This window comes from Solea solea, chromosome 9 (genome assembly GCF_958295425.1).
Source record: "Solea solea chromosome 9, fSolSol10.1, whole genome shotgun sequence".
Classification (NCBI taxonomy): domain Eukaryota; kingdom Metazoa; phylum Chordata; class Actinopteri; order Pleuronectiformes; family Soleidae; genus Solea; species Solea solea.
In genome coordinates this window covers 12321813-12339446 of record NC_081142.1, presented here as the reverse complement: position 1 = coordinate 12339446, position 17634 = coordinate 12321813, and the positions used below count along the sequence as shown (strand labels likewise).

At 38.8% G+C, this 17634-nt stretch overlaps 1 protein-coding gene across 2 annotated transcripts in view; it reads left to right on the top strand.

The window, feature by feature from the left end:
* Positions 1 to 16650, top strand: part of LOC131465492 (arf-GAP with coiled-coil, ANK repeat and PH domain-containing protein 2-like) — a 43227-nt gene extending 26577 nt beyond the window's left edge. Inside the window, exons 11-25 of one of the 2 annotated variants that reach the window (XM_058638210.1) lie at positions 3941 to 4053; positions 4597 to 4648; positions 5236 to 5336; positions 5473 to 5578; positions 6279 to 6487; positions 7078 to 7147; positions 7335 to 7429; positions 7663 to 7865; positions 8361 to 8462; positions 8991 to 9083; positions 9257 to 9489; positions 10770 to 10879; positions 10991 to 11101; positions 11603 to 11664; positions 14912 to 16650. In XM_058638210.1, coding sequence (XP_058494193.1) covers positions 3941 to 4053; positions 4597 to 4648; positions 5236 to 5336; positions 5473 to 5578; positions 6279 to 6487; positions 7078 to 7147; positions 7335 to 7429; positions 7663 to 7865; positions 8361 to 8462; positions 8991 to 9083; positions 9257 to 9489; positions 10770 to 10879; positions 10991 to 11101; positions 11603 to 11664; positions 14912 to 15015 — 1764 coding nt within the window. In that variant the 3' untranslated portion in view covers positions 15016 to 16650. The remainder of the gene's footprint in view (positions 1 to 3940; positions 4054 to 4596; positions 4649 to 5235; positions 5337 to 5472; positions 5579 to 6278; positions 6488 to 7077; positions 7148 to 7334; positions 7430 to 7662; positions 7866 to 8360; positions 8463 to 8990; positions 9084 to 9256; positions 9490 to 10769; positions 10880 to 10990; positions 11102 to 11602; positions 11665 to 14911) is intronic. The other variant, XM_058638211.1, reaches the window with a different exon arrangement.
* Positions 16651 to 17634: the final 984 nt, after the last annotated feature.

The window sequence follows — 17634 nt, the reverse complement described above, 5'->3', positions numbered from 1 at the left end:
ATTCTGGGATGGGTTAAATGCAGAGAAGAAATTCCGTAAAAGGATTAATAAAAGTATGTTTCTTTTTTTCTCTTTCTTTTATTGACCTTGGTAAGGCGACATTTGTTGTCGAGATGATTCAATAACACACAACAGTGGTTTAATTTTGCTATATAACCTGTGCTATATAGGTGTCTTTTACTTGTCATTTTACCGGTGTCGCAGGCTAAAGTGCAAACTCTATTTTAATGTATATATTATGCTCTTTAACGCCAGCATTTTGAAATAGGATCTACAGTTCAATTATATGAATTCATCAAATTTAGTATCGACCAATGTAATATGCACTGGTGATGAGGTTATTGACTTGTGGTGGTGTCTTCTTCTCTTGCTAGTGTGTGACCATTTCTTTTAGTCCTCAGCCTTAGACAGAATTGCTGACCTATAATTAGTCTCATTTGATTTATGCGTCTTTCCTATACATACTGTCCACTTAATTTGGGTTTGCACATAAAACCCTCTCATTATCTTTGTATCGATGTAACCTGCCATCCTCATGGGGATTGAAAGGGGTCCTGACTCCTGAGGTTGTGTTTAGTATGCCTGTCTGCCGTGTGCATAATTTAACACAAGCACTGTGAGTAGAGGGTATAACGCTTCCACAGTGGTACTACAGGAGAGAGCGAGTTGTGCTGCTTAGCTGAAGATATTTCTGTCTTAACTCATGAAAAACAAACACGAGCCACAGCTCCAGTTTAAAAATATAATGTGATGGTTTTCCTGTAAATAAAGCTTAATTACTTTAATACATTGACTCGTTTTGTTTACACATTTGATGTCACGTGAGGATAAGAGAGTGAGGGTAAAAAGTTGAGTACACGTCCGTTTAACTGAGGTCAGTATAAATGTTTGATGTCTGAGCTCCTTTGCTCAATCCACTTGATTATTCTAACTCAACCCTAACCCTAACTCAGCACATGCACACACAGTTGAGGTGATCTTATTATAGAGGCCTTAGGAGGAGGAGCATCGAAACCTGTGACGAGAGTTGTGAGCGGCACGTACAGAGCCACAGTAGAGAGGGAGGTGAGAGACAAGTCGCGTTGCTTTTTGTGCCAGACTGTCATTGAGATGCTACTATGGTAAACATTGAGATCACAAAGATTCAGTCGCATACAGAATGAAGATTTTCAGCCGTTTCCACTATGTTTGGTATCTGGTGAGTGTGACTAAGAGGGATGAAGTAAGACTATTTGTGTTGGCTTTGCTTTTTGTAGTAACTGTCAGTTTATGTTTGTGTGGATGTGACTCCTGTGTGTATACCATTTCAAAAAATATCACTGATTACCCTGTTAGCGTAAAGAAATACACATTTCTTTTCTCTGTGTAATGTTTTAGGAGGTGACTGAGCGCGACTCTTTACCAGACTGCCGCAACTTTTGTGCTTGGAGGTCAACCTCCGTACGTAGAGTCACTGCATCAATTTCCATCTGACTTCCGTCCGTTTTGTAACCCTACCTGTCCCCGTCTTCATGTCCTCTTCTGTCCTGTCCTGTCCTTTCCAAGCAGAGACTGCATTGCGGTGTTTGAGTTCTTTGCACCATCAGCTGTATGTTGCACATGCATTTGTTTTTCTTGATGTGTGTTGATCATGCAGCATGCATTATTTTGATAACTCATTGTTGGTGCCCTGTTATAGTCAACTCAGGTTGTTGGTTTGATGTTAGTGAGTGGTTTCCTGGCAGCTGAACCAGAAAGATTTTTACATCACAGCTACGTCACACTACAATATGTGTTTCATTCTTTGGTCCTGGTCTTAGTAGGGATTGTCAAATAGTGTTTGTGCGTGTTCATCTGTGAGTCAGTGGGCACATGGTTCAAAGTGTTCAGTGTCATTAGTTCCCTTTCCCAGGCTCATTGTAAGGTCAGTTATATTTATGTCCCACTTCTAGCAAAAGGTGATTGGTTGAATTCTGCATTAGTTGGCTTTACATTTCCTCACTCTGAAGCTTAATAGAGATGTACTTTGTTCCCCATTTGCACCCAAAATAACCTCTTGTTCCAGTGTATGTCATGCAGGAACATCATACTATGATATCACAGGACAGAGGGTTTAACATGAGCTATTGCTCAGGTTACATCCAAAGATCTAAGCGATGAAAAGGACCATGCAAACATACATTCATGCTGCACAGCACCTTTTTGTGTCCAAATAAGAGATGTAATTGTAGGTTCAACTAATTTATATGAGGCATTAAACATCATTACCCGTTAGAGGTAAATACAAACTATACTGAAGGCACAAGCACACAGTGATCACAAGCCTAAATCACATGAAGTAAGTAATTAAGCAATAGCTCGAATCTTCCAGCTCTGTGTTTTAGTTAACTTGCAATGTTTACTGAAAAATGTGTTGTTGTTGCTTTGTTAATAAATTTAAAACAAATCAGATCAACTACAATGTAGAGCATTAATGTACAGTTAAGAATAGTAGCCACTTTAATTCAGATTTGAGAAATCTGAATTTATTTTGTCACATCACACATAGAACCATCAAGAACAAAAATGTGCAGGATTGATTTCAAGAAGTAAACATGAGACAGTAGTTCCTGCTGAAAAACTGAGGTTATTTTCACTCAAGCCCACTGGATTATTAATGTTATTGTAGTGTACTTGCTCTAGTGTAGTCTGTCAGAGGTAGTATTTGTAGTCTTGTCTTTTTTTAATCCGTAAATCATTGGTTGCTGTATGCTTTGATTTTCCCAATGTAATATCGAACAACTTACAGATAGTCAGTAAAACTGAGTTTGACAGGCTGATGAATGTTGAGCCTTTGGTTTGGTTTGGTTTGTTTTGATCAAATGTTTTTACAAATAATAAAGCACTGCACATTTTCCATTATAAACTATTCTCATTGATTTCATTTGACGGTCAAGATGAATTGAGGATGAGTCAGCAAGTCATTTAAAGTCACAAGCCTAGATATTGAGATGATGACACTACATGTAAACTGACTCGACAAAGACACACAGGTCTGTGCAGCCATTCCTCTAAGGACACTGCACTGACTTCCATTCATTTGGAGAGCCTAAACAATAAACCACAGTTAATTCTAATCCTAGTCCTTAACAGTTCTTTAGAATTGAGGTTCTGTCTCATTGGGACCAGGTTTTGGTCTGACCTGACCTGGATAAACAGTGTTTATGCCAGAAAAGATCTTAAAGAGATGATAACAAATACAATTACACACACCAGGGTGTTCTAGTGCCACTTGAAACTGAGGAAGCTGGGAGGGTGTTTGGAAAGTGTGGCAGCAGCTCAGGTAGTTAAAGATAGCCCGGTCATAGGGACAGGCTCATGACAGAGCAGCAGACTGAGTTACAGCAGAAGCAAAGTCAGAGAGGAAAAGGGATGCATGACAGGTAAGCTAGGTCATTCTTCTCAGAGGACAATAACTGTTTCACAAACCACCTAGCTGAATACCTAGAGTATCGGGGGAAGTACAGCTGTTAATGCGTGTTACACTTTAACCACTTTCTTTATTATCTTTATTGTTTTTTTGTTTGTTTTTTAATAAAACAGATGCTGTATGTATTTGTTTTTTACTATGGAATTTATTTTGTTATCATTTCACTTAAAGCCATATTGACAAATCTAAAAGAAGTTGTGAGATAGCCCCACACCAGAGGACTTCCATTTATATTAAACGGGTAATGCATTGGTTGCAATAGTTTCTTTAAAAGCATAAGGCAATTGTTTCTGCGTTTTCTGGTTTGCAGTGTGAAACTTTGTTCTGGTCAGTGTGATCAGTGGTTTTCTACAAGACTTTGGGAAAGGAGTCAAACTACACCCAAAAGAAAATCACCAGTACCAATAAATTCTTGAGATAATGTGGGAAAATGATTTTAACACAATATTTGTTTGCTTTCTTTTCCTCCCTTCCATCTGTTTTTTTTTTCAGGATTTCTCAAATGATGACTCCAAGCTGGAGTACAATGTGGATGCAGACAACGGCATTGCTATGGAGGGTTATCTGTTTAAGAGGGCCAGCAATGCCTTCAAGACATGGAATAGGTATAGGTTTTGTGAATTCATTAAATGATAAAGAACAACTGATTGTGGATTTATGAGAGCAACCAATGCCTCAGCAAGTGCCCATGCTTTGATCAGGATTTTTTTTATATGATGGCCACAAGAACATAATTGTATGAGACGGAAGAGGTTATATTTTAATGGCTACATTGATTAAACATTTTAATACAGTTCCTGGGAGTCATACCACCCCGCCACTTTTGTCTTATCGGGTTTTAGACCTTAAATGATACCTATGTTCATGCTTACATGCTCTTCCTTTTCCAATGTTATGTCAAAGAAATTGTGGCCTAAGGCACTGTTTTTTTCTGTAAAAATGCACATATAGTAGTTTTTTTTTTTTAGAATATACCAGTTTAGTTTAATATACACTGTTCTGACTTGAGCTGAAACACAGTCCCTCTCGAATCAGTTGACCTGTTCATCAGCTTTGTCTCTGATTGTATGTCATGCAGACTGTCATTACTAACAACTGCTTGTGACTTTGTTTTTATTTTTCTAAATAAACTTATGATCTCCTTTCAGGCGTTGGTTTTCCATCCAAAACAACCAGCTAGTTTACCAGAAGAAATTTAAGGTATGTCAAGTGACTCCCTGAACCATCATCAAATATGCATGTAATGAACTTAAGAGCTCAAATACCATTCCAGGTTTTATTTAATAGGCTGCTGGCAGACAATTGTAGACAGACCACAGCTGTATGTGAAGATGTTAAGATATTCAAATTAATTTCCATTGTATTACCTTTGTTTGCATTGTTTTGTTACCTATACCAAATATTATTTTTGCTGCTTTATAACAGCAGATAGACAATAACAGCTTGTCGGCAAAGGGGCAGTCCATGACCTACTGGAAAGTGAACTTGGCTTGGAAATGGAGGGTTGCTCGTTCAAATCCTGATCAAGGGCTGGGCTGCCCACTGCTTCCAAATTCTAGGAAGGTTCTTAGTAGCGAATGGGTTGAATTAAGAGAGGGATTTCCCTATGTGAATTAATAAAATGCAAGACAAAAAATCTATTTCAAGACAAACATTTAATTGTTTGTGTATTAGCATGGGTGTGTTTGAATTGAGAGAAATAGATACTGTGACAAAACAAGCTGCATGTTATTAGGAACATTGGTGTTTGTGCATTGTGTTTAACTGTTGCTTTGCTATCCCCTCAGGACAACCCCACAGTGGTGGTAGAGGATCTGAGACTATGTACAGTCAAACACTGTGAAGACATAGAGCGTCGCTTCTGTTTTGAAGTGGTGTCACCCACCAAGTAAGTTTGAGTCATTTAAATGTCCCAAGCACAGAGTTTATCTTTAAAAAGATGGTTGTGTACCTGCTTTAGGCCACATGTGCATGCTCACATCCATTAGATGTAGAAGTGGTCTGATTTCTCCGTGTCCCAACAGGAGCTGTATGATGCAGGCAGACTCGGAGAAGCTGCGTCAGGCTTGGATTAAAGCCGTCCAGAACAGCATCGCCTCTGCCTTCCGAGATAAGGGAGAAGATGGCGAGGTAAAAACCAAATAGGCCTTTTAGATGTTTGCAAATTATTAATTAAGACAAAGAAATGCAGATGCAAAGAAAGACATAGACTTTTAAACCTTAAACAATCTATTTATATTACCATATAAAACCCCAGTGAAGTGTTGCACAGTACATAAAAACAACAATAAATAATATGCAGAAGATCACTTTAGACAGTTTAGAATAAACAGGAGTTCAGGGATTGTCAGACCAGGAAGACTAGTTTGTAAAATGTGTTTTTAGAAGGTTTTTGAAGGTATGTACCAATTCTGCAGCTCTGACATAAGCTGCAGCCCGAGGTTGGAAGAGTTATCATATGTAGGTTTTGGCAAGACCATGGTTGGCTTTGTACATTAAGAGTCACATTTTGATGTCCATTATAAATTTAATTGGGAGTCAGTGGAGGGATGTGAGAATGTGAGTTATATGAGAGCCAGGCGGCTGCTGCTGCATTCTGTATGATTTGAAGAGCAGCATTGAGAAGCATAGTCAATGCTTATAAAATCTGAAACAGTAGTGTTCCACACAAGACAAGCTCAGGTTTCATTTCAAAATGAAAAGTGCACTTTTCTGAGAACATAAATAATAATCTTCTATTATAATAATAATAATAATAATAATAATGATAATAATATAATACATTTTCTTTGGATCATTGCTTATATATTGGGTTTTTCTGGCTTGGTAGAAGCTGGACAGGAAGTCGTCCACATCAACAGGGAGTCTGGACTCAGGTGGAGAGCCAAAGGAGAAGTCACTGAAAGGGGAGAGTGCCCTGCAGAAGGTCCTGGCCATCCCGGGTAACACCTGCTGCTGTGACTGTGGCCAGCCTGACCCTCGCTGGGCCAGCATCAATCTGGGCATCACCCTCTGTATACAGTGCTCCGGCATCCACAGGTAACGTGTAACTGTGTTTTTGGTTGTTATTTGCCTTTTTTTAAATAACATTTTTATTTCACTCATTCTAAAATCAGATTGAGATTAACACCATTTCTTCAAGTGAATCCGATCAAATACAGGGTCAGATCAGCAGAGTGGCAGTCAAAACATGGGGTCCATTAATAATGAGTCACCGATTATGTAGATAAATTTGATTAAAATATTTCATTAGTAGATGGGTCAGGTCAGACCCCATGTTTACCATATAAAGCACTAACTTCCTCTCTAATCACAATATGATTTTAACCAGTGTGGTAATATATAATATAATATAATATATATAATTACTGAATATGTTTAATCTGTAAATCCCAATTTCTTTCTCCCTTATTTTTTTTTATTTTTGCAATTTACACTTCCAGTTATCTATCTACTGTAACAACTATATTTTGTATCTACAGGATTGTTGTCATTATTTGTGATAAAACACAAAAACCTGATAAAAATAGACCCCCATATTATGTCTGTGGCGTTTATGAAAATGATTGACACTACACTGACAATGTTAAAGAATTCTTTGTGGGGGGTTTTGCCTGTGTCACTTGCAGGAGTCTCGGGGTGCATTTCTCTAAGGTTCGGTCTCTGACTTTGGATACATGGGAACCAGAACTACTAAAGGTTAGCACTGAAAAGAATGTACCTCAATTGTACTGTTTAAGTCTTCCTTTTAGGAAGAGCTATCTTACTCACTAAATATTTTTATTCCACACATTTAGATTCTGTTTACTGATATTCTGAACAATCTCTGTGTGATCATGATTATCCAGTTGTTAACCAATTATCACCTTGTTTTTATTCTCCACAGTTAATGTGTGAATTGGGGAATGGGGTGATCAACCAGATCTATGAGGCTCGACGAGAGGAGCTAGGAGCCAGAAAACCACAGCCAGGAGACCCGAGGTACTGTGACTCAGAGAAAATAAACAAGTGCTTATCATCTTCTCTTGATTAAGTTCTCACTGGATGTGCTCCTTCAGAGCATTTTTGATTCTTCGTGTTGTGAAGTAGTTGATACTTAAAGTTACTAAAACAAATTCTAGAGTAGATATTAAATATTTACCAGTGGAAAGCCGAAGTGCGGCTTAAATTTCTCACCTTACTCACAAACAAACTACACTTGTGGTTCCTGATAGACAGGAGATGGAGGCCTACATCAAAGCCAAATACGTGGATCGCCGGTTTGTGCGTCGGCCGTCAGACGAGGAGCTTCGCAACAAAGTGGTTACTCTGAGCAAACAAGAGAAGAGGCTGAGCAGCAGCTCTGATCATCTGCCCCCAAGGCCGCCTCCACCTACACCCAAACTCCGACCTGGTTCAAATAGCTCAGGACAGACAGGTCAGTAGTAGCACACACAATAACCTTTCCCTCATCTCTGAATAACAATCTGATTTTACCTACCGAAAATACATGTCCAGTGCTTCTTAAGACACAAAATGACACTGCAACAAGAAGACACAGCCATTGTCATCTTCTCTGTTGTATGCTCCTAATGTGATTTTCTTTGCAATTAAGGGTTAGGGTAAGTGCCCACCCATCAGCATACTGTATGTTCTTTGTGAACAGCATTATTTCGAAGCCTACTTTGCCTCCCATTGCTTCTCGTAGTCTGTCTCTTCCAGTGTCAGCTGAGCTGTTAGTTAAATGATCTATGCTTTCACCCTGCTCTCTTCTTTCTCCTCTCTCACACCCTCTTTCTTTCCTCTCCTGGCTGTTCTGTGCTTCCGGACTAACCCCTGCTTTCACCGCCTCCCCCGAAACCCCTCCAACCTCACTTTGACACACAATTTACACACCTTACCCTCCAATATCCAACCTCCCATCTATGCGTAGCTGTGGCCAGCGGCTTGGAGGCCCGCCGCGACTCTCTCTTCTGTGCTGACGAGCTTGACTCACTCTTCTCCTACTTTGACAACTCCTCCAAGCTCAGGAGCAGTAAGTACTAAATGCTCAGAGTTTCGCTTGCTTCTCCACTCCCTCTGTCCATTCCTCCTCTTGCTTTTTGGGGCTGTGGAATAATTGTCCTCCATCTTTTCCTTATTTCCTTCCTAATGGGCCATCCCATCATATTTAGAGCATTGCAAAGCATACCATGTTTTGTTTTTTCCTGGTGGATAGGGAGTGTTTCTCTCACACGTGGTTTTAATCATCAGTGTCTGGTGTTTGCATTTGTCTGTCCTATTTGTTTTTTGGTATTGAAGGCAACTGCAACGTAAGGTGATGGTGATAATCTGTCTCTTACTTCTGTTTATGTTGATTTCAGTCGGGAACACTTGTTTTAACTTATTTTACAAAATATTAGGACCACCAGCTCTTGATGAAATTTTTGAGCAGGTGATGAGATAAAATAAATACAGTATGTGTTTTTCTTTTGATCACAAACACAATCAGCAGGAAGCTGTTCCCTTTTTAACACAGTGAATGATGTGTTTGTAAAACTGACCCAGGCTCTTTGCTTTACAGTAAAAAGTGCCGACAGTGGTATTCAAAATAGCGCTGATGGAAGCAGGGAAATGCTGGCCACTACTCCATCCAGTAACAGCCTGGCAGATGCAGGTGAGACCAATGAACACGTGCACTCCATGTCCATTGTCACCGAATGAAAGCGACCAAACTAAAGTCCTTTGCACACCACGGGTGTTTAATTTCAAATTTAATTTCAAACTGCAGTTGTACTGCTAGATTATCACATGTTTACGTCCTGCCACAACTTTGTCACCATTTCTTAGATGCAGCTGAGTCTCCACCCATGCCCATGCCTGCAACACTTCCTCCTCCATCACCCTGTAAGGAGATGGTTTTCTATGAGCCCAAAGAGTACAGTCCAGGTCTGCAGCTGTACTGGGCTTCATGTGCCCGCAGTCTGCCAGACATGGCAGAGGCCCTGGCCCACGGAGCTGAGGTCAACTGGGTCAACACTGAGGACGACAAGAGGACACCGTTGATCATGGCAGTGCAGGGTGTAAGTGTGACCCCGTTTAGACCTGGTAGGAACATTCGTCCTCTTGCACAATGGCCAAGTACGACTGTTCACACTTATTATCGGATCTGGGCTTCCCCACCCAGTCATGGCTGTTTGCAAAATTCTGATTATATAGATGTGTCTGCTGTGTATACTTAATAATTTTGGTTTCTAGACGAAATAAGACATTTGAAAACATCATCCTTTTGAGGTTTGAAAATCACTGATCAACATTTTTCAACATTTTAAGGACTAAAGGATTATAAAATAACTGACAGATTAATCGATGAAAATATTCATTACTTGCAACCCCAGTCTGCTGTCCGTGTGTGAGAATGTGCAAGTGTGAGTGACAGAGACAGAACGAGAACAAAGAGACGAGAGGAGTAGAGTGAGTCAAAGCTCTCCTTGTCGTGTTAACCATCAGTGTTAACCATCAGAATAAAGAAATTAAATGGCCCTCAGTGGCTACGAATAAATTAACGTATGAGCACTGATTAGGAAACTACTGGAAGTCTCTAATCTGTCCTGAGGACAGATTTTGTGACGCATTGGGACCATTCAGACCTACAGATGATCCAGTCAGTGTGCCATTTACTGGATAGTTTTCAAGACCACAAACTGAAATGACAGGAAATGTGTTCCTGTTGTAGGGAATTTAATAATGCTTAGAAAATAAAAATACACACCCAGTGTGTAATTTCTACCACCAAGGGTCTCTTAATCAACACAGCAACAAAAACACCTGGTTTGATCATGTTGGTAATGAGAAGTTGTGATCCATTTGTGACAAATAACACAATAAAATAATAATTAAAAATTATTATTATTCCTTCTCTACTCTGGTGTTTCATGGGGGGTTGCTTTGAAAGTTATCACAAAGACAGTGAAGTAGATGTCATTAAGAAGCAGGCAAAGTGAAACCATCCATTGAAATACAGATTTTTTTTAAGGTGTTGGAAAAGTTTTTGGCTAATGTAAGAACACTACCTAGCAAATATATAACTATCACTTTTAGATATTTAATGGAGAAATGTTACACATTATATCTTAAATTTAGTTGGATGACAGTCAGTACATTTTTAATTAGAATGTAAAGTCACGTCAGTGTTGTGATGAACTTAGGTCTTCATGTCATCAATTACTGACTGCATAGTCAGTAATTGATGACATGAAGACCTGTGCAAACAGTGCATTTTGCTTGTGTGGACATGACAAAAAAAAAATGTGTCAATTTATTTGTCACACAGACCAATGTTCATGTGTACATTTATTTTCAGGGTTCACTCGTCACCTGTGAGTTTCTGCTTCAAAATGCAGCTAATGTGAACCAGCAGGACGCTCAGGGTCGAGGACCCCTTCACCACGCCACCATGCTGGGACACACAGGGTCTGTTTACACATCTACACTACTGTCATTACTCCACCAACCTCTCACTAAGAAAGTGTTTATTTGAAAAGCGTTAAATAACTATGATCATGTATGATGTTTGTTTTCCAGACAAGTGTGTTTGTTCTTAAAAAGAGGAGCAAACCAAAATGCTGCAGACATCGACGAGAAAACACCATTAACTATAGCGGTGGAGGCGGCCAATGCTGACATCGTCACTTTGTAAGTGTCATTATACCTATCGTCTTTTTTTTTAATTATGATTGTCTTTATTTTATGTTTTTTTGTCTTGTGTTATAATGTTGTCTTAGCTCACACTGTTAAACTGACACTGGAGGCGTTGTTGTTTTGCTAATTTGCTCAAGTAAAGACTGACCACAGATAGTGATGTTTTTAAATGTTATGCTCTCAAAATTTGTGTGTGGAAAGTAAATGCTACAAAAAATACCAGTTATTGTGAATTCGTTTTTAGATAAAGGGATAATGTGCAGTTAATTTGTTGGCAGATAAAAACTGAAAAGACAAAAACAAAAACCAGCTATAAAACTGACATCTAACAATGACTGGTGCTTTGCTACAAGTATATACAGCTGTTTGGCGTCATTACACTGCACATTTTTCACCACAAGGTGTCACCACTTCAACAGCATAGAGGAAGAGAAAAATCAGATAAACTCAGTGTTGTATTTTAAACAACGTGTTTCTTTACCATACTTTCCTCAGGTTGCGACTTGCGAAGATGAACGAGGAGATGCGAGAGGCGGAGGGGCCGTACAGCCAGTCAGGTCAATATAACACCAACAGCCCCACTGAAATGCAGTACAGGAAGTGCATGCAGGAGTTTATTAGCCTGCAGCTGGATGAAACTTAATAACTGTCAGCACTCTTTCAAACAAGAGAGCAACTGACTGTGAAACCAGAAAGTGTAAAGCCCTGGTTTCAGAGTCAGATAATTAATTCTCTATTTGATCACAAGGTAGAAGCAATTTATTTTTAAGAGATGTTTGTTTTTGTTAAAAATTTGATCCACAGGCTGCGATGACTGAGCTGTGTCAGTCGTGCGCCTGTGTTCTGCTGCCACTCTGAATGCAAACTCTCTTTTTTAACCTGGTGCTGGGTAAACTGCACCTCAGTGTGGTTTAGTGGTGCTAGACTGTGTTAGTGTGACAGGGTTAAAGCCGTTGACTCTGGACATTAACTGTGCAGTTTTGTTCCAAAGTGGAACATTCACCCTTTTCAGTTCAGTGACTGTAGAATCTTTAGCACAAAATGGAAAAACGACAAAAAAGGTGTAACTTTTTACTACAAGGCTTCTACTGTCCTAACTTTCTATTGCGTTTGTTGAAGCCCTCTGTTTGAGGTGTTCATTGATTTGTAGCCAATGATTTTTATGATGGGCAGAAATATTTTTCATCTAATAATTTTCAATACCAATCACGGCATATTTGCAAAAAACGGTAAATTCCAGTTACACTCGGACCTCAAAGTCAAGGCAGGTTCACTATCTGGCAATAATTCTGACTTTTGAATGATATTTTTTTGTCAATAATACTATCATACTGGAGAGGTATTATGTGTGTTTTTAAACATTGTAGTTTCCTTTGTAAATTTCACTCCTCAGATGTAATTGATGCACATTCCCATGAATGGTTATGCAACTATTGTACCTTTACCCATGAATGTAAAGCCCGCATTTCAAGTCTTAACCATTTTCAAGGCCTGTTTACTTATTTGAAGTGTTCTTTGTCCCAAAAACATGATGCATCTTACTCATGTGACATGCCTGCTCTTAAATGTTACTCTATTTTATCTAGGAAATGTATCATAAGTATACAGAGTGTATATGTTGTAAATGATGTGCATACGTTTGTTTATAGTCAGTGGCGAAATAAGCGGAGTTCAGGGTGACTCTGGTTGCACAAGAGTGAGAGCGGTGAAGGTCACATCCTTGACTTTCTCAAATTGATTGTGATGTATTTACTTCCTGTTACGACAATAATGGTCCTGGTTATTAGTCAATTCATTTGTAAAGTGTGATTGTTCATTCGCCGCAATCATGGGGGAAATCCAGAATTGTAAAGATGAAAGGGCTTTTTAGTGCCACGGTGTCGAATGACAAAATCATCAGTGTCGTAAAGCCACACGTGCAATAGTCTAGAAATGTGTGCACATATATCCAAGTATAGCTTTTTATCAACTGATATTAATAGCTTATATTTATATTGATCTTATGTGAGCTTTACAAAAAAGCAAAGGAGATATTCACAAAGAATGTGGCAGGGGGTTCATTTGGAGCTTCCTTGAGTTTCTTTGATGTCCCAAAGTACCACAGTTTCATCTGCTATCTCCTCCCCTCATCCTGAAAGCACTTTGAGTAACTGATCATTTCTGCTGAATCACACTCTTAGAGCAGCGCCCCCTGCTGCTGGCAGAACAGTGCGTCGCGTCTTGAATTTGCTTGTTTGAATAGGGTTTACTGATTGTGGTGTATTTGTTTTCACGTTCTCAGACTTTAAGGGAAAAGGGACTTGTGCATGTATGTGAGTTGATGACATGAGAATACTCGTAACTGTCGTCCGATCTCTGAAAAGTAATAAAGCATTTTACATTGAGGGCTAGTTAGCTGTGCTGCTGTAGGTAACTGCAAGAACTAAGCACTGTTCTTTGACTGTTGCTTCTTCTTTAAAGTGAATGGTGTTCTCTGGTCATTTTTCACTTTTTATAAATGAAGACAGGAATGTATTGGACTTGCAGCGAGACATTCTTGTCTGTTCTTTTAGTATTTATTATTTATTTATTTTAGCTCGTGCAGTGGTTGTTGGTGGGTAGAGAGGAATACAGAATACATTTGCCTGCAGCCGTTGCCTTAAAGGTCAACAGCAGACACACCAGTAATGACAGTAGGAATGTGGTGTTTAGCAGAAGAGGCAGAGTAGAGTCTGAAGTGTGTGATTCCAGTCCCTGAACGATCCTCATGTTGCTTTGCTTTGCGAGAGGATTCGCCTTGTGTCGAGCATCAGCTCGCCGTTCTCTCAAATTCATGAGGGTCACCACATCACTGCCTCCAATCAGTTGATGGATGATGGCCCTGATGAGGGATATTCACGTGTAATGAAAGAGAGGGAGAAATAACCACAGCAATCAAACCTCCACCTCTTTTTCAATTAAAATCACAGTTCTTTCAACTCTGAGTGTTTCTCCCCTCTTCTGTGTGTAGAGGCAGAGCAGTGAAGTGGTTCTCAGCGTGAAGGCTGATTTTTGTGGGCATTCAAACATGGATTTACTAAATTGCGCACTGAATATTTAGAGATGTATTTTTTTAATTATGATCCTTTCGATGTTTAAATAAATATATTTTTTAATATGCCTCTTCTGTTAAAAAGAAAGAAGCTAGAACTGAGAATTTGGACTCAAAACAGTTAGAGAACTGCTACACTCTTCTTTCTCATCCACATCTCTGTTGGTTTTGTATTTTTGCTTCTGTTTTCTCACTCTTCTCCCCAGAGTTTGTGCCTTTCTTCTGTTCTTCTGTTTTCTTTGGGGCCAACACAACTGTATTTTTGTACATACAATCCTGCACTTTAAAACACAATACAGTTGTTGACAAAAACTAATCCCTGTGGGCTTGTCTTTTCTTTCCGAGTCAGTCTTTTCTCTCCACTTACTAATGAACTGGCACAAACATTTGCTTCTTGCCTCTTCCTTCTTCTGAGTTCATCTCTTTCATATTTCGAGCCACGCAGAATCTCTGACAGGTATGGCCGACCTTTTTTCTTCTTCTTCTCTCTTGTTCTGGGGTCTGTTTCAGAAAGCAGGTTTAGTGAAAGCTGAGTTTGATAACCCTAAAATGTGGGGAACTCTGTGTTTGTCAAGTCAGAGTTTTCTCTTTTTCTGAATCAGGCCCCAGATGACACTGTGCAAATCACTGCTGATCCACACCTGCATGTGGAGGCTGTAATGACTGTAACTTATTGTTGTTATTATTATTATTTCTGTTGTCCCACATATCTTGTCTCCTCACTGTCCTCACAGGAGACGAAACCTACCAGGACATTTTCCAGGACTTCACCCACATGGCCTCCAACGACCCGGAAAAGCTCAACCGCTATCAGCAGTACGACTCGCAGCGACCCTGACGCTACACCGCACCAACACCGTCCACTAGCACTTAGGAAATAAAGACACTGTCCAAGCACCAACCGAGCAGAGACGTCTGCCTCCACATGGAAAAGTCACCTGATCATGTTCCTCTCCAAACATCTGCCTTAAAACCGGTTAGTGCCACAACAGCTGGACATGGCTGAAGCTCCCGTCCATCAATTTCATTTTGATTTGAAAGGGAAACCTCACCCTTTTTTTTTTTCTTTTTTTTTTTGTTAAACTCCGTTCCTCGGTAGGATTTACTGCAACAAGTGAATGGTACAGTGTTGAAGAGAAATCAAAGAAAATCAGGTAATGATTCAACTCAGTCTGAATGTAGAGGTGCTGTCGGTTATTTTGTCGGAGTTACATCAACAGAAAGTGTCTCTCTTTTTTTGAAACATTAAAAATCAGATGTGTGCTGCATCACTTGTAAAGATAGACTTAGTTACTACCTTTTTTAATTTTGAAGTGCTTCCTCTTGCATATAGGATCGTCTTGATGAGTTAAAGCATTGTTTTTTTTTAATCATGGTTTTGTTTTTAATGAGCTCTCAGCTGCGTATTCATGGCAATATCATTTCACGTGTTTGCACAAATGTCTTTGTCTTAAACGGCCACTGATGTTTACCACTTTTGATGGTAAGACTTTGACGTGTTCTAAACTGTACATTGATATTATGGAAGTAAACGCATTGTTTACGTATTTGGTGTTTGAATAGGTGGTATTTAAAAAAAAAAAAAAGATGGTTTTTGGACATTTTTAAATGATTTTAATTTTGTCAGCTGTGGGTTGTTGTTTTTTTGCTTGAGTCCGAGCAGCAATCTGCTCTTCAGCTTTCTCTATTTTGTGGAATTAAAATGGCGAGAGATAATTAGTAGATCTGGTCTCATGCCGATGTAGGACTGAAAAATGAAGGAGTGAACATGAATGTGTATGTGTATATGTATATATATACACACACACACACACACACACACACACATATATGTGTGTATGTATATATATGTATATATGTGTGAGTGTATATATATAAAATGTACAGATGTATAAATATATATATATATACACACATATATACAAAGTGTCGTGTTCACTCCTGGACGGGATCCCATCTTAATTTGTCATATGTGTGTGTATATATATACACACACACACAGATAATTTGTTTCAATATTACTTTTTTTGCTAAATCTTAATTTATTTATTTTTACAGTTTCTTCAGACGTGTTTTTGATAATAACAGGGGAAATATGAACAGCTCCTTCAAAGTTATAATCCTAAAGATTACAGTCCTTGTGGCCACGGTTACCATGGTTACATGAAACGGCTTCACTTGTCCTCAATATTTACACTTTGTGGCGAGATGTGATGTGAGAGGAAATATTTGGCCGACGCAACATGGGATACAATTCTTGTACATTTTGTACAGATGCATTAGAACCAACGTATAAAGTTAGAGGTACTTGAATCATTAAATAAGCTTTTGTATATGCTGTTCTTAGTATCCTATCAGTAATTTTAGCCTATTTTATATATTACTGCCTGTCTGTACACCATTATACATGTACTGTATATTCTACCTGTAATGTTTAAGGACTTCAATACACATGGACAGAGATGATTCGTCACTGAATGTTGATTCTTTATTTTTGCCTTGTGTTGAGATTTGATTTGAGCCAGTGAGCGTCGTCTGGCTTTGTAAAAATTCATTACACTAATGTGTTTGTGAGAACAGGACTGGTGTTTAGTCTCACAGACCAGACATGGGCTTTTTTTTTCAAAAAAAAACATTATATCGTTAGATGCATGTCGCACTCTCATCACTGAAGTAAAAAAAAAAACAAGTTACTCCCGTCCACTTACTTTTATTAAGTATTGCTCTAATCTGATACATTTTTCTCAGATTCATCCATTTTCATATATTAGAAACATTATATGTCTTCATCAGACTCCAGCACATTAAATAACAATTGTTAAAATGTACAGATGTAAGAAATAATTAGGAAAAACACACATTTCTCTCCTTTTTCTGAAGCACCATAGAAGATTCTCCCCCCATCCTTCCAAAGGCAGAGCATTTCCTCCGTAATCACCACTGAACACAGCAAAGCAGCATTTAATCAAGTCAGCCATTGTACCCTAGTTCTATTAACAGTCCGGCTGAACAGGCCTATTATGTTTTGCCTTTCATAAACAAGATCATTTTCAGGTTCCAAGGTTACAATCTGATGTTGGAGACTAAATATACACAGCGCTGCTCTGTAGTGACTCTCTTCTTCTTCTTCTCTGTATTTTTAAACATTTTTTTAACAAACTCACAATAATCAGGATGTCATTTATTATAAATATAATATACATACTATAATTCTCTACTCTAGACGTTTGTAACTGGTATTTGTTTGTTGGGCTTGAGTAAAATCATACAGAATACCTGCTGTTGCTCTGAAGTAAAACACCTCTGCTGTTTTTCTTAGAAGCCATTCAAGGGTGTGTGTCCAGCAGAGGGAGCTCTGCTGTAAGTCTTTGTTTTTTTTTAATTGACGTGTTTTAAATTTATAGAGCCTGTGAGAGCAGCTGAGGTCATAAAATGTTTTAATCGATTCGCTCTGTCC